Source organism: Engystomops pustulosus, chromosome 7, assembly GCF_040894005.1.
Source record: "Engystomops pustulosus chromosome 7, aEngPut4.maternal, whole genome shotgun sequence".
Classification (NCBI taxonomy): domain Eukaryota; kingdom Metazoa; phylum Chordata; class Amphibia; order Anura; family Leptodactylidae; genus Engystomops; species Engystomops pustulosus.
The window spans coordinates 22370065-22388166 of record NC_092417.1 but is presented as its reverse complement, the minus strand read 5'-3'; the positions used below and the strand labels follow the sequence as shown (position 1 = coordinate 22388166).

The window sequence follows — 18102 nt, the reverse complement described above, 5'->3', positions numbered from 1 at the left end:
CTGGTGCTCACACATCAAAAAGAGGTTTCTACAATCCATAGCGACTATGTAAGCGTGGTGGGAATAAAAGAGGTTGTCAACTTTCGTCAAGAGGTTTCTGCAATCCATAGCGACTACTTAAAAGTGGTGGGAATAAAAGAGGTTGTCAACTTTCGTCAAGAGGTTTCTACGATCCATAGGTACTACTTAAAAGTGGTGGGAATAAAAGAGATTGTCAACTTTCGTCAACTCCAACGACAAACCATTAACTAATTGGTCACACCTACTGGTTCTTCCAGATGGTCCTATGAATCCTAGTTTTGCCTTGATCTACCATGCAGAATAAATAAAATGATAGATTACCCCCCCCCCCAGTCTAAATTTGGGGGATGGAAAGGGCTCCTTATTTAAAAGGTAGGTTGTCCAGATTAGTAAACATTTTTTTCATATGAAAGGTCTACCAACAAAGACCTGTCAATAGGTTGGACACAATGGTTCCCAAAGGGTCCCAAACACCAATATGTCTCAACCGGAAAGAAGATGTCTTCATTTATAAGCCACTATGACGCAAACATGTCTGAGTCTCTTTTGTAAGTTGTCGTCTCAAGGGCTTAATGGGAACCTGTCACCAGGAGACCCATTTTTAGCACTCCCCCAGTCCCCACAGAGCATAGTACATACACTGCCAAAGTGTTTTTGTATAAAAAATAGGTTTTACAGAAAAAAAGATCTGTTATATTGTACCTTTCATTAGCATCTGCTGTGTGACTAGGCCGTTACCAATTGGGAGGGGCTGGAAAGGAGCAGTCCCCCCCACCATTGGGAAACATGTGACCTTTTCAAATATATAAATAACTCCCCACACTCGGGATTGGCTGTAGAGGAGCAGGGGGCGTCGCTAAGCCAAGTGATGGGTGTTTTCATATATTTGAAAAGGACACATGGAGTAGCTGTTTCCCAAGGGTGGGGGGGAACTGCTCCTTTCCAGCCCCTCCCATTTGGCAACTGCCTAGTCACACAGCAGATGCTAATGAAAGGTACAATATAACATATCTTTTTTTTCTGTAAAACCTATTTTTAATACAAAAACACTTTGGCAGAGTATGTACTATGCTCTGTGGGGACTGGGGGAGTGCTAAAAATGGCTCTCCTGGTGACAGGTTCCCTTTAAGTAACTATGGCAGATGTAGAAGGTCCATTTACACCTGTTCCCCAGAGCATGACAGAGCTCCATATTTCTTCATGAGGAGACCAGAACCATAAATGAAGTGTGATTATTGGGGACCCGTGAGTTTTAGGTTATGTCTCCTCTAACACCAACATCTACGCAGCTACAAACGTTGGATGATTGCAACGTTGTCGTAGAGGTTTCCCTGATGTGGCGAGGAAATTCCTGGAAATCTTTTTCTTCTTAATAATTTCCTTAAAGTTCAAGTGAGAGTCTTCTGGGATATTAAAAATGGTTATTAATGATCCTATACTGTATTAATTTTTGGTCTACATCATGAAATATGCTTTGAATTAGAGGCAGCACATGGTCACGTGAGATTATATCCAAAAATATGCTGGATTTCATTAGAGACTTTCTGCTGAGCGCACTCCGTGTCCGTCTGGTTGGTCTCCTGGGGGTCCTGGGCATGGGACGGGTTAATAGACGCTCCGTGTTTGGCTGCTGTGAAACATCCCATTGTCTCTCCACTCAGTCAAGTACTTTCTCTGGAAGTGGACCAGTGGTTCTGGCTGTACATCACAAGGACTAGAGGCTTCATGCTCTCGCATGTGGTCTCAATAGCTGCCTCTGGATGTTTGGAGTATGACTCTGTCTCCTCCGGATTTGTCTGCGACCTTGTTACGTACAACCTCTCCCCAGCTTGAGCTCCACGCCGGAGAATTAATCACACGTCTATAAGTCCGCAGCCCGAGGGCCGGTGATGCTTATCTCATCAGCTGCAGGCAGTAACCTCATCTGTTATCTTCTACCATCTCTACTCTGATGAGACGTCCTTTCCATCCAATGAGTGGTAATACATCATATATGATATATAGGACCTATATGGCGTCATATATGTAATCATAATAAGTTATAGTCAGAGAAGTGGGGTTACTGTCAGGTCACGGACAATCTAGGGCTTTGTAGTGGTGAGAAGTTTCAAATGATCAATTACAGGAATATAGGAAACATTCTGCTCCACTGAAAACTTTATTAATATATGCTCAAAGAAACACATTCTGAATAGTTATCTGTGACATCACTGTGTGTATTATCCCCTTACTGTGACATCACTGTGTGTATTATCCCCTTACTGTGACATCACTGTGTGTGTTATCCCTGTACTGTGACATCACTGTGTGTATTATCCCTGTACTGTGACATCACTGTGTGTATTATCCCTGTACTGTGACATCACTGTGTGTATTATCCCTGTACTGTGACATCACTGTGTGTATTATCCCTGTACTGTGACATCACTGTGTGTATTATCCATGTACTGTGACATCACTGTGTGTATTATCCCTGTACTGTGACATCACTGTGTGTTTATCCCTGTACTGTGACGTCACTGTGTGTATTATCTCTGTACTGTGACATCACTGTGTGCATTATCCCTGTACTGTGACATCACTGTGTGTTTATCCCTGTACTGTGACATCACTGTGTGTGTTATCCCTGTATTGTGACATCACTGTGTATGTTATCCCTGTACTGTGACATCACTACGTGTATCAGCCCTGTATTGTGACATCACTGTATGTATTATCCCTGTACTGTGACATCACTGTGTATATTATCTCTGTACTGTGACATCACTGTGTGCATTATCCCTGTACTGTGACATCACTGTGTGTTTATCCCTGTACTGTGACATCACTGTGTGTGTTATCCCTGTATTGTGACATCACTGTGTATATTATCCCTGTACTGTGACATCACTACGTGTATCAGCCCTGTACTGTGACATCACTGTGTGTATTATCCCTGTACTGTGACATTACTGTGTGTATTATCCCTGTACTGTGACATCACTGTGTGTATTATCCATGTACTGTGACATCACTGTGTGTATTATCCCCTTACTGTGACATCACTCTGTGTATTATCCCCTTACTGTGACATCACTGTGTGTATTATCCCTGTACTGTGACAGCACTGTGTATATTATCCCTGTACTGTGACATCACTGTGTGTATTATCCATGTACTGTGACATCACTGTGTGTATTATCCCTGTACTGTGACAGCACTGTGTATATTATCCCTGTACTGTGACATCACTGTGTGTATTATCCATGTACTGTGACATCACTGTGTGTATTATCCCCTTACTGTGACATCACTCTGTGTATTATCCCCTTACTGTGACATCACTGTGTGTATTATCCCTGTACTGTGACATCACTCTGTGTATTATCCCCTTACTGTGACATCACTGTGTGTGTTATCCCTGTACTGTGACATCACTCTGTGTATTATCCCTGTACTGTGACATCACTGTGTGTATTATCCCTGTACTGTGACATCACTGTGTGCATTATCCCTGTACTGTGACATCACTGTGTGCATTATCCCTGTACTGTGACATCACTATGTGTAGTATCTATGTACTGTGGCATCACTGTGTGTATTATCCCTGTACTGTGACATCACTGTGTGTATTATCTCTGTACTCTGACATCGCTGTGTGTATTATCCCTGTACTGTGACATCACTGTGTGTGTTATCCCTGTACTGTGACATCACTGTGTGTATTATCCCTGTACTGTGATATCACTGTGTGTATTATCCCTGTACTGTGACATCACTGTGTGTGTTATCCCTGTACTGTGACATCACTGTGTGTATTATCCCTGTACTGTGACATCACTGTGTGTATTATCCCTGTACTGTGACATCACTGTGTGTATTATCCCTGTACTGTGATATCACTGTGTGTATTATCCCTGTACTGTGACATCACTGTGTGTGTTATCCCTGTACTGTGACATCACTGTGTGTATTATCCCTGTACTGTGACATCACTGTGTGTATTATCCATGTACTGTGTCATCATTGTGTGTATTATGCCTGTACTGTGACATCACTGTGTGTATTATCCCCCTACTGTGACATCACTGTGTGTATTATCTCTGTACTGTGACATCACTGTGTGTATTAACCCTGTACTGTGACATCACTGAGTGTATTATCCCTGTACTGTGACATCACTGTGTGTATTATCCCTGTACTGTGACATCACTGTGTATATTATCCCTGTACTGTGACATCACTGTGTGCATTATCCCTGTACTGTGACATCATTCTGTGTATTATCCCTGTACTGTGACATCACTGTGTGTATTATCCTGTACTGTGACATCAGTGTGTGTATTATCCCTGTTCTGTGACATCACTGTGTGTATTATCCCTGTACTGTGACATCACTGTGTGTGTTTTCCCTGTACTATGACATCACTGTGTGTATTATCCCTGTACTGTGACATCACTGTGTGTATTATCTCTGTACTGTGACATCACTGTGTGTATTATCCCTGTACTGTGACATCACAGTGTGTATTATCTCTGTACTGTGACATCACTGTGTGTATTATCCCTGTACTGTGACATCACTGTGTGTATTATCCCTGTACTGTGACATCACTGTGTATATTATCCCTGTACTGTGACATCACTGTGTGTGTTATCTCTGTACTGTGACATCACTGTGTGTATTATCTCTGTACTGTGACATCACTGTGTGTATTATCCCTGTACTGTGACATCACTGTGTTTATTATCCCTGTACTGTGACATCACTGTGTGTGTTATCCCTGTACTGTGACATCACTGTGTGTATTATCCCTGTTCTGTGACATCACTGTGTGTATTATCCCTGTACTGTGACATCACTGTGTGTATTATCTCTGTACTGTGACATCACTGTGTGTATTATCTCTGTACTGAGACATCACTGTGTGTTTTATCCCTGTATTGTGACATCACTGTGTGTGTTATCCCTGTACTGTGACATCACTGTGTGTATTATCCCTGTTCTGTGACATCACTGTGTGTATTATCCCTGTACTGTGACATCACTGTGTGTATTATCTCTGTACTGTGACATCACTGTGTGTATTATCTCTGTACTGAGACATCACTGTGTGTTTTATCCCTGTACTGTGACATCACTGTGTGTATTATCCTGTACTGTGACATCACTGTGTGTATTATCCCTGTACTGTGACATCACTGTGTATATTATCCCTGTACTGTGACATCACTGTGTGCATTATCCCTGTACTGTGACATCATTTTGTGTATTATCCCTGTAGTGTGACATCAATGTGTGTATTATCATGTACTGTGACATCACTGTGTGTATTATCCCTGTTCTGTGACATCACTGTGTGTATTATCCCTGTACTGTGACATCACTGTGTGTGTTATCTCTGTACTGTGACATCACTGTGTGTATTATCTCTGTACTGTGACATCACTGTGTGTATTATCCTTTGTACTGTGACATCACTGTGTGTATTATCCTGTACTGTGACATCACTGTGTGTATTATCCTGTACTGTGACATCACTGTGTGTATTATCCCTGTACTGTGACATCACTGTGTGTATTATCTCTGTACTGTGACATCACTGTGTGCATTATCCCTGTACTGTGACATCACTGTGTGTATTATCTCTGTACTGTGACATCACTGTGTGTATTATCTCTGTACTGAGACATCACTGTGTGTTTTATCCCTGTACTGTGACATCACTGTGTGTATTATCCTGTACTGTGACATCACTGTGTGTTTAGAATTTTCTTTATAATGTCACTATATAAAGTGTTCTTGTTGCACTTTTCAGTGAGGATAGCAGGAAATATATGATATGCAGAGTATTGGTGTCTATAATGATATAGCAGAGTTGAGTTGTTTTTTCCGCAGAGTTTACGTCTATTTGGCGCGGCTCATCTGTGTGATCTTTATACTACAGTGACAGAGCTCGGTGGTAATATCACACATTACTGTGCGCATTCTCTCTGCAGAACACGGGTAATTTCTCTATTCATCAGATAATTGACTTCATTAATTTCTTTGTGGTTGTTTTGACAGTCGCTCACGATTACATAGTGCGATGCATCTCTTACCGCCCCCCTGTCCCGCAGCGTATTCGGCTGAGTGCAAGACTTTCAGCCCTGAGGGGACTCTTTATATAAGCTCTGAAATGTATGCAAAGTGTGTGCACGTCAGGCCTGCAGCCCTCATGTCTCTCCCGAGAGCCGGCTGTGGTCCTGTTGTGGTTACAGCTGTGCGGTTACGAGGCACTGCCGGAGAAATATAGCAATCAATGCAGTCATTTTGACCCCCGCCCCCTCCCCCACCTTGCCCCCTTTTCCTTTTGTGGGCTGTAAATTGAACCCTGAGACTCCACATAAAAATACAAAAAGGTGGTACGAACGACGCCAATTTCTTAATTTAACAGGTCCCTCATGGCAAGTCTAAGAGGGGTTTGTACAGGTAACGAACTTCTGGTAGGCCCCCTGAAATGCTACAAAGAAAGAACACACAAGGAATGTATTTGAGGAGAAGACCGAAACATATTGGGGGGACATCGTGCCAAGACGACGCCTAGACGCAATGTGTGAGCAATATGTTCTAACAGTGTGAACACTCCACATCCAACACTGTGAGTAAAGCAGAACCATCATGTCATCCAGATGATAAGCTATAAAAAACATGGTGGAGGTAATAAAGTCAACTAATGCCTACAGGTTGTGCATGGTCTTATCAGATGGACCATACAATGAACCCAAACTTTTGAAGACCTCCAGTCAAAGTGACCATAGTTGACCAAATATCGGTCATTTCTGGTCAAGCGATGGTAGGAACATTCTTAGCCCCAAAGGCTTCGATTGCTTAGTTGGTTAGCCAATGCCACCGATTTTGACTGTATAAGCCATTCATTTAATGTGGATGTGTGCTTCAACATTTCTTCTGGTCAACCCATGGTAGGAAAATTCTTAGCCCTAAAGGTTTCCATTCAGTAGATGTTTAGCCAAAGCCACCGATTTTGCTGGAATACGCCAATCATTTGATGTGGATGGGGGTTTCAACATCTCTTCTGGTCAACCAGATAGGTTATAGCTATAAGGAGCAGATGTCTGTGGAAAGAAGTAGCCTTCAACATTCCCATGGGAGATAAGCTACGACCAGAGTTAGCTGATTGTTGGCCAACAGTTAAAGACGTTTTCGACCTTATTGATATTGATGAGCTATCCATAGGATAGGTCAGTTGGATTCTGAGATTCCGGACACCCCAAGCAAAACAATCTTTTATCCATGGTTCGTTGAAACACTTATCAAACATGTTTTAATGCCTCTCTTGTATAAACCTGTGGGAGATTAGCTGCTGCCAGTGATTTTTAGTAGTTGATTGTTGGCCAAGAAATGTTAAAGGGAACCTGTCAAGTCGCATGGGGCATGTCCTGCTTGGCTGGGTCCGGCAGCTCCCCCATGCTTCCTTACCATTCAGCACTATATGCCATGTGACCAGGGTGATGTCATTTTAGGTCTTTTACCCACTAACATTTGCAAAATGTACCCCATGTATGTATCTGATCACATGAATCACATGATCACATCTCAGCTTCCATGGAGGAATGGGGAGGAGTGGAAGACAATGGAGGCATTTCAAGGTGAGAAGGAATTAGGAGATCTGGCTGTATGCCAGGTAAGATAACAAAGTTGATTTCACGGGGATATGAGGGAATCAAGTTTTAGGTACAAGAAGGATGGCATTTAGTTAATATCGCTATAAAGGAACCTGTCACTAGCTGTAAAAAATGTGGTGACAGGTTTTTAATTTGACTGATTGATCCATAGATGCACACAAAAATATTCAAAATGCCCTGGTTGCCTGGCAGGGACACTGCAGCTCTGTTCCCCTTCAAATAAGTGGGAGCTGAGCTGTAATAACAGAGCCTGGTCAATACACAAGGAATCAGCCAATCTGCTCTTCATCTAATGTTGATGGTCTATTCTATGGATAGCTCATTAAGTATCCTAGAAACCCCCTTCAATTTGAAAATCAGATGCTAAAAAATCCTAATGTGGACACATTAGATGGTTGACCAAAACCTGCAAAAATTTGCAGATTCAGATAATTTTTATCTACCGTGTATACATTTACCGGTGAAAATTCCTCCATGTATACAAAAGAAGATATATCGTATAAAAGGTTAAAACATTGTTATCTGTATCAGTGGTTAAAGATTAAACTTGGATCATTAAGGATAAGCATGTTGGTATCTCAAAGTCTTATCATGGCGGCTGACAGGTCCTCTCCAAATCTCACTTTCTAGTGTTGGTACAGGATGTTTTTAAAGTCAATAGTAATTACTCCCCCCAAATTAGCAGAGTGACTCTGACAAGTGACACAACATAGATCGTCCAGCTGGGTGGTCCACAAGACCTTTACAGCTTACAGTGAAATATTACTCTTCGCTACCCCTGAAATTTGTACAGTCAGACCCTGCTCTTTGCCCTCGCTCGGGATATCTCCAACACGGGACAGGATTATTTGTAGGAGACAAAAAGCCCAATATAACTTTCTAAAGAGAAGCAGAATGAATGGTCCGTCGCTTCCGTTCTGAGGACAACAGTTGTTGTAGGACGGGGACAGTCATTTCTCACTCTACTGTGTAGTAAGAATAGGAAACATGAGGGGTGGGCCGCACTGTGAATGGATCACAAGCTCATGGTGAGAGAGAGCTCTTCCTTTTCGGATACACAGAATACTGTTCCCTCTTTGCCAATAGCTTCCCACCACTGCAAGAAGATGGGAATAGTAAGCCTTTCTTCTGGGTTTTCTCAATGTAGAGACCTCCCTACTCCCTTCTACCACAGTATATGAAGGTAAACATGGACAGGACTCCTAGCCGTACCCTAGATATGTATCATATGCTTAGTTAATGGGTTGGACATTGACCTACAAGGTAGCTTCCTAAAGATATGACTGGAGGCTTCATGCTCTCAGATTTATTTCCTTCTGGAGGAGAGCTAATTTGCATATGCTGGTTGTATCTCCTTAAGGAGAACGAATATTCTTCTAGAACTGCTTTATAGGTATCTTCATAGTCAACAAGCTGCCTACTCTATGTCGAGGAGCTGCAAACACCAACCTACGATGGTCTACAGATGGGTGTAGTGTCATATTTAAAGGCTTTTTAATGGGATGACATTGAGTTATAGAGTAGTTAGTAAAAGAATGTTCTTCTTTATTGAGAATTCATTTACATACTTTATTCCCAGGGAATCCAGTCTATATTCCTCCCTATAGCACAACCATACTGAGAACCGGTAACCCTGCCGATGGGGTTCACGCAGGACCCCCTCATTCCTCTTACCTTTTGATATAAGGTAAAGTGGATTATTAGTCAAGTCAAGAGAGTCAAAGGAACAATAAGGACTATCCAATAAACGCTAAAGTCTCCATTAAATAAACTCAAACTATTACTATTGGAATTTAATTGCACAGACTTATCTTAGTGGTGGAAGGTTGTGCCATCACTGTAGCAAACAACTACCCAGGCGGCTTCAGTTGTGTCATCTTCCAGGTTGTGGTGACCTTGTAACGGTCTTCCATGTAGATAGCGTTAGAATGTAGCAGTGGCCTCTCCTCATCTACGTAACACTTAGGTCTACATAGGAAACCTAAGAAGCCGTGAAGTGTTACTCCTATAGGAGTAATAATGTCAAGGAGAGGAGGGAAGTAACAAGCCGTTTCCTCTGCCCTGTAACGAGTGGTCCCGTTAAAACCTGCTAAAACCTGCGTGCCACATGTCAGGTCTAAATAGTCCCCCCCAGCTGCATCTACTGCTACTTCCAGCACCCAGAGATTTTTGGGTTCTCATGGTGAATACTCCAACAGTTCCGAATGAAAGCATCAACTTTTACTTTGGACTAGAGTCGTGATACCTGGTTGGGTCATTCTAGTTCAGAACTAGGAGGTGCCACTTTCTATAACATTGAAATGAGAGGAAAATAATCCTTCTCAGCCAAATAGGAAGACATTTTGAATTTACTGAGCCTTATGAAGTGTAATACAGTCAGTTCCTCTAGGCCAGTGATGGGCAACCTTTTGAGCTTGGTGTGTCACAATTCGCCAAAAAACCAAGCATAACTCGGGTGCTGTGTCACCTTCAGAAAAAACTTAATTTTGTAATAATGTCCAGCAGCGGCCTCCCCTTATTAATAACATGTCCAGCAGCGGCCTCCCCTTATTAATAACATGTCCAGCAGCGGCCTCCCCTTATTAATAACATGTCCAGCAGTGGCCTCCCCTTATTAATAACATGTCCAGCAGCGGCCTCCCCTTACTATTAAAATGCCCCTAGTGGCCTCCCCTTACTATTAAAATGCCCCTAGCGGCCTCCCTTTACTACTAAAATGCCCCTAGCGGCCTCCCTTTACTACTAAAATGCCCCTAGCGGCCTCCATTTACTACTAAAATACCCCTAGCCGCCTCCCTTTACTATTAAAATACCCCTAGCGCCCTCCCTTTACTACTAAAATACCCCTAGCTCCCTCCCTTTACTACTAAAATACCCCTAGCGCCCTCCCTTTACTACTAAAATACCCCTAGCGCCCTCCCTTTACTACTAAAATACCCCTAGCGCCCTCCCTTTACTACTAAAATACCCCTAGCGCCCTCCCATTACTACTAAAATACCCCTAGCGCCCTCCCATTACTACTAAAATACCCCTAGCGCCCTCCCATTACTACTAAAATACCCCTAGCGCCCTCCCATTACTACTAAAATACCCCTAGCGCCCTCCCATTACTACTAAAATACCCCTAGCGCCCTCCCATTACTACTAAAATACCCCTAGCGCCCTCCCTTTAAATATAATAATAAACTTATATACTTATCCAGTGATGTCTTCTTCCCTGTAGCTTTACTGCAGGTCTGACGTTAATGGCGGCTCGGCTCCTCCAGGTTGTACCGCGCGCCTGGGGTCACGTGACTGACGTGACCTGACGTCAGGTCGCCTCAGTCACGTGACGAGCAGCGCGCATTGCAGCCTGGAGGAGCCGGAGGAGTTGCAGACGGTGGGCGGACCAACTCGGCGCCGGACAGGTAAGCAGGGGGCAGAAACACAGGGACGGGGGCGGGACATTTACACAGGGACAGAACATTACACAGGATCAGCACATTACACAGGGAGGGGGGCGGACAGCGGGCGCTGGGCGGCCGCGTGTCACCAAAAATGACTACGCGTGTCATAGGTTCGCCATCACTGCTCTAGGCAATGTCAGTGATTACATTGGGTTATGTCTATGGGGAATTTAAATTTAAATACTGAACCTGTCAGTAAGTTTGAAGCCCCTACGCGACTCCACCCAATGGGGCAGCCCATGGGAACCCAAGTTTTATAGGACCTGCCTTTTGTTATATGGTGACATATTGGGGGTCATTTACTAAGGGCCCGATTCGCGGTTTCCCGACGGGTTACCCGAATATTTCCGATTTGCGCCGATTTCCCCCGGGATTTTGCCGCACACGATCGGATTGTGGCGCATCGGTCCCGGCGTGCACGCGACAGAAATCGAGGGGGCGTGGCCGAACGAAAACCCGATGGATTCGGAAAAACCGCCGCATTTAAAAAAAAAAAATCTGTCGCAAGACTTGCACTTACCTTCACTCAGCCCAGCTCGGTGTATTGCAGCACGTTCAGATGCTCTTCAGCGCAGCAGCGCCACCTGGTGGACGGCGGAGGAACTACCTTAATAAATCCCGGCCGGACCCAAATCCAGCACAGAGAACGCGCCGCTGGATCGCGAATGAACCGGGTAAGTAAATCTGCCCCATTCTGTATATTTCTTACAGACATCTCTAATCTGTCTCATTCTGACCCATATAAAGCTCCAGGCCGGATAATTCTGCATTCACTGGTGAGTTTTTAAGACAGGAATTCTGGATTTAGTCCTCCCTTCCGCCACGTGATTTACAGCAGGTAAAGTAATCATGACACATCCACGTATCTCATCTAAAAATAATCCCGCCATTGCCTTTTATCCAGCAGGTCTCAGCCTGCACCGTGCAGAAATCTTAATAAAAATACTTTCCATTACATCCCATTTATTACTGCTGTCATTCCAACTCTTCAGAAGAAGACAACGTTCTTTCTGGAATATCCTAAGAATTTAAAGGGAACCTGTTATTAACCCACTCCCATTTTTAATAAGGTAATGTTTTTAGAATCAAGCAGAAATGGCGCCACTCTCCTGCATGTGGTCAATCCTGGTATTGCAGCTCAGCCCAATTTACACAACCACACTTTTTAATAATGTAGTGAAGGGGTCATGGTCAAAAGTCACCATCAATGGGACGTTTCCAATGATCTAAAGTGTATTCCTTTACTGAAAAAGCCAGTACCTCCGACACTGAAATATTTCATGATATCACTAGATCAGAGCATGTTAATCCCATCGGCTCACCGTGTACTGAACACGATTAAGACTCATTTTGGGCCTAATCTATGTGATTTAGGTTACAGTGAGGAATGAAAATCTGCTGGAGAATTTTACTGAACATGTGATTTGGATGGAAGAAGGATATTCGGGATATGTAAGACCAATACACAGTCATCGCATTGTTAGATGGAGAGGGACAGACATGTGACATGGCACTGTCTATAAGAAGTGATCGGGTGGGATAATGTTACTTGATTCCAGGTCTGCTGGAAGTTGTCCAGTAAAACGAAATACACATTTAAGACAAAGCAACTTGGACAGCAGCCACTTCTTCTCAAAGCCAAGTTCTTCACGTAATATAAATAATGGTTATTCACTCCTATACTGCTCAGTATGGAATAACCTTCTGGAGGGACTGCCTTTGGGAATGTGAACTCAAAGATTTCGAGTGCTTCACCCCACCATATAATGTGTATGGGTTGTACCTCCAATGGCAGATATATTTATAATACATAATCTTTCAGCTAAGCCAATAGCGATGTATATGAGGTATCTGGTGAAATTAGTGGTCAGATCAACAAACTATTGTATATGGTCAGCTGAAAATGAGCAGCCATGTTGTATTTCCACCAGCTCAATCCTAAAATCTACCAGAGAGCATTTGGGCCATAAACTGGCTTTACACTCACTGGGGCTCATTTACTTACCCGGTCCAGCCGCGATCCTGCGGTGCATTGTCCGACGAGGATTCGGAGCTGCCACGATTCACTAAGGTCGTGTGCCCGATATCCTGGCGGTGTCGCTGCTGTGCTAAAGTCCTGCGGAGTTCACCTTCTTCTTCCCGGTGCCTTGTGAGTGTTTGATCTTGTGACACAATTCGTTTTTTAAATTCCACGATTTTTCCGAATCCGTCGGGTTGTCTGACCGCCAAGCCCCCCCCGATTTCTGTCACATGAAAGCCGGCGCCGATGCCCCACAATCCGATCGTGTGCGCCAAAATCCCTGGGCAATTCGGCGCAAAATGGAAATATTCGGGAAACCCGAGGAAAGTGCGGCGTTCGGACCCTTAGTAAATGAGCCCCACTATGTTGACAGCCGTCTCACCCAAATCCCCTGCACACAAGAGTGTCCGTTTTAGGATCGGGAGTTGAAACTGAAGAACCCAATCCTTATTTCTCCTGAGATCTTCCCACATGCACAATGGTTGGCTGAGCCCCTTGACAAATGTTTAGCCAACAGCCATTGAAGGTAGAAGGTAACCTTCCGGGTTGCTTTGAAGACTAGTGGTCAAGCAAATATTCTAGTGTAGGGTGATATTTTTTCATATAAATTTAAGACCTATAGGCACAGAATGCCTTAAAAAACTCAACCTGCTATATTTAGATATGTAGGGAAGCTCTTAGAAGTTTCATGGCACCAATGTTTCAAAACCATCTCTGAACATAGTCCTTGTGATCATCTTGTTGCCAGTAACTGATTATAATAATATAGGTGGTTTGGGCAGTAGCTCGGGACCCCAACCTTCTAGAGGGCACATGGACACCCAAACCACCCACCAAATTTTATACTTAGAAGGACCTTCAACTATGAAATCATTGTACATCTGTGCATTCTCTCAATCCGCATGTAGACAAGAGCCATTTCAGGACCTTTGGAGTTTCTCGAAAGTTCCTGAAACTGCAGATTCAAAGCAGCAGAAGGAACACATCCTCCATTTCCCAAGAAGCTTAATTCTAGTACCATATTTAGGAAGTGACTCCAGACTTGTAGGGATCTAATATTTATACAGACCAGGGCACATGGCCGTATTAATCCGCCCCTGCTTGTTTGCTTTATGAACCCACACAAGATCACACTTTTGACAAAAATTTGCGTGGGCCATGTACACAAAAACACAAGGTACTAATATATCTCTGTAAGCATTTTGATATTTCTTGGCGAGGAGACAGAATGTGTTTCTTTCAGCTCACCATTCATGGTTCATCTAAGTATTACTAATTTGTGTACCATTACCTACATGTGAAGACTTGAGGTCTCCATGACACAAATCCAAGTTTCTTCACAGCTCATTGTGGTTAATCCTGTCTCACAAACATCCTGCTCGATATATGTCTCTATACACAATGTATTATGAATCATCTACAGAACTCTGGACAGGATATCTAGATCTTACAGATTGTAAAGTCACAGGTTGGTGAGGGGGCCACCAATGTTTCTCTGCGGAATTAGTCACTAAATAAAGATCTAAAGTAAAGGCAGGAAGTCATTTTATAGTTCCTAGTCTAGATTTAAAAAAACGGTAGCGCCAAATATTTAACAACCACAGGTAAATGATATGGTCACAAAAGAGAATGTGTACGCTGTAGACCATGTCAACCAATCTTTGATTCATGGTAGTTTTAGTCAATTGACGTGTAGTTAAGAAATATAGAGGTCACTTATGAATCAGAGAGTAAACACCAGACTCTTCTGTCTGATGAAAGGACTTCATACTTACTAGACATTGTCCATCAACACAAACATCCGTAGAACCAGCTTCACATGGAGTTCCATCTTGGACCTTCTCGGTATGACGAACATAGAAACGGTAGCCAACGGGCCGGCAGTTTAGAGCGCACCTTTGATTTCCATTAACTGAAAACAAGAGGGAAAAGATATATTATGATCACTAAAATTTTAGTTTCTTCTCACAATATTACTTTCAACCATTACTAAACGTTCTTATAACTGGCTCTCCTTGAACATCACAATTGGCAACTAAAGTGTGCCATTCAACCTTCCATAACGATCACATGAATTTTGTGCCACATAAGCTGATTTTGGCACAACCGCCAAAGTGTAAGGAGGTGCCTTGACTACCAGTTGGCTGCCATTAGTGGTTGTCACCGATTCTCTGTACTGGCTGTAGAAGACAACGATACGGCCAAAAAGACATTTCCATAGGTTATCAAAAGATATAATTGAAAAGCAGCCCACTGCATGATGTAGGGATTTACAATTTGGCTTTGTGCATAGCTCCTTAGTCTCTGAACTTGGAAAGTTTTACACTTAGAGAGATCAATTTTCGAATTCTTTTCCATTTTAGATGGAAAACTGTCTTGGAATTAGACCTTTGTTTCCAAAATGATGTTCAACAATTGAAAAAATAATGTTAGGATTTAGGTTACCACAACAGAACTCAACAACATATCCTGTTTTTACCTTTCATCCAAATGCGTTTTGCCGAAAAAGGCACCTGACAGATGCTGAGGACACTTGGAAGGTGCTACCAGCCAATACAGCTGCCGGATAAAACCTAAATCGTACGGCCTTACACACAATTAGAGGGATGTATCTGTATATATTTTCCAGCCTTTATGACTATCTATTTACTCCTTGGAGATCACTTTTGGCCCAGCAGTTAAAAAGAAGGGGCCAAGCTTGGGTTGGGTTCATAGACAGAAGAAACATAATGGCACAGTAGTTGTGGCTCCGTTTTGTCTTATCATATAAAAGTGATGAGCGCGGACGTAATAGTTGGCGTAGATAAGGCATTAGTCATATTCCTTATGTCAAGCACAGTACTTAATAACTGACCGGTGATGGCCTCATTGGTAAATACATTTTACACCATATGTTTTGCTTCAAATGATATTTAACACTAGGATTTCCTCACATACAAAGAAAACACAAAATCCTTGAAATCCTGTGAACATCTGCTGGGCCGGGACTATAACTCTTGACCTTTTAGTCTTCTTTAGGTGGGGTTTATAGAATCACACAGAAAAACGGTGGAATGGTGTTGACAATGATGAAAAAGGGGGTCTCAGCATTCAAAGAATCATAGAATATCCCTCGTGATTATGTTGTGACATGTCATATTAACAGTGGAGGTCCATGAGCTTGAGTCTCTTACTGGTTCCCAGAATGATTAACCCCCAATTTTTTTTACTCCTGATTAAAAAAAGTGGGCTTTTTCTTCTGCATCTTGGTCATTTGCCTTGGGGAATCCATGGAGATTCAGTTGTAAGCCTTCACAAATGATATGAAGCTGCACATAAAAATGGGATGACCCAATATCATGGTGGGTCACCCAGAGGTCCATCCTCTTCAGAGTATATATCATTTTGGGCCTATACGACTCAAAAGTATGGGTGGAGAACCCAAGTTCTCCATCATTTTGACTCCCAACAACCTTTGAGAAAGTTATGTATTGGACTTTGGGGTTCGAATTGAATGACCTACCCCAAAACTACTCTGATTTATCTAACATGGGGAAATTATGTATAAATGGATGGGTTAAAAAAAACCAAATTATGGTGGGTCAAGTCCAGTGGTCCAGTTTTTTTTCATGATTCAGATTAATGAATACTAAAGAATCTGACAATGATTTGAAGCCTTCAAAGCTCTATACCCAAGAGAGTTGTTGGACAACCCCCATCGGAGCTTTGATAGTGCTTCGTTTGCTGTCCACCTCTTCTTAAGGTGAAAAAAAATGATTGAAAAAAAATTCCTGGAAACAAAACCATAACATCTGTTTGTCAAGAACTGAGGTCACTGATGACTTTACAATATTCCGAGGTGTGATGCTATAAGAGAAGGTCACATAAATATAATGAAATACTCGTTTGGTTAACTTCATCTTGTCCTCTCCTGTCTTCTTTAAGGAATAAGTATGTTAATAAATATTTAAGGATTAGAGTCCTGGGGATGAGGACTGTTCTATGCTATGTGAGACCTCCCTGGCTTCTTGTATAGATATGATCCACAATTCTCACTACGCAGTCCAGATTGAAAGCAGAAATCTCGTATTTGCTGCCTGGCGAGCGTCGAGCCCCGGCACAGCTGGGAGACATCTGGCCGTAACGGTTTGTGTCCCGGACCACATATCTATCCCAACAAGGTCATCCTGTGTTTTACAGTATTTTATCTTGCCTGACAACACACTGACTTCAGTATAAGGATAAGGAACAGCTGATCCAGGCACCGAGCAACAAAACCGTGTTTGTATATCATAAAACATGGAGGTGTTGAAGATATGAAGTTTACATCAATGTGACACTTTTGTTTTAGCTAAATTATGAGAGACTGTATCCCTTTAAAGTTTTCGCAGCCACAAAAGCAAAATTTTTCTAAATTAAAGCCTCTGTTTAGGTGAAAGTTGCCAATGTAGGTCAACTCTTCTGCTAGACGTTCCTATTCAACATTCATGCACGTGGGAAAAGTTTATCGAAAACCACCACAAAAAAAGCGGTGTGTTTTGGGAGCTATGGTAAAGCATGGAGCCCTAGTAATCTACTAATATATGGATTTCAGACCTTATCAAAGTAGATTTAGGAAAATATAAGACTTAAGAGTCAACCACTTGCCGCTTATAGGACGATTTACAAAGAGCCTGTTAGACCTTGTTGATGATATATCTTGTACATGTAATTTTTATAATAGGTTTATAGTGCAAGTCAATGGGGGTTGTTTATCATATGCCATTCCGTGCCTCTCCGACGTGACAGATATATATTTCGGGAGGCTAGAATTGCACTTTAACCTGCACCCGTTTGAACCGATGTAGGCTATAGCCAGTGCGCATGCAATGGGGCAGGAATGCCCCTGCACTAATCCACTCCGCCTCCAGGCACGCCCCCCTTTCGCACCCCTGCATGCCCACTTGGTGTGGGGGTGCCGCAAAGGGGGA

The 18102-nt window shown here is 42.7% G+C and overlaps 1 protein-coding gene across 3 annotated transcripts in view; it reads right to left on the bottom strand.

Annotated features, from left to right (window-relative positions):
* ADAMTSL4 (ADAMTS like 4) overlaps positions 1 to 18102 on the bottom strand; it is a 113887-nt gene that overhangs the window by 16114 nt on the left and 79671 nt on the right. For all 3 annotated transcript variants that reach the window (XM_072115102.1, XM_072115103.1, XM_072115104.1), the window contains one exon: positions 14929 to 15065. In XM_072115102.1, coding sequence (XP_071971203.1) covers positions 14929 to 15065 — 137 coding nt within the window. The remainder of the gene's footprint in view (positions 1 to 14928; positions 15066 to 18102) is intronic.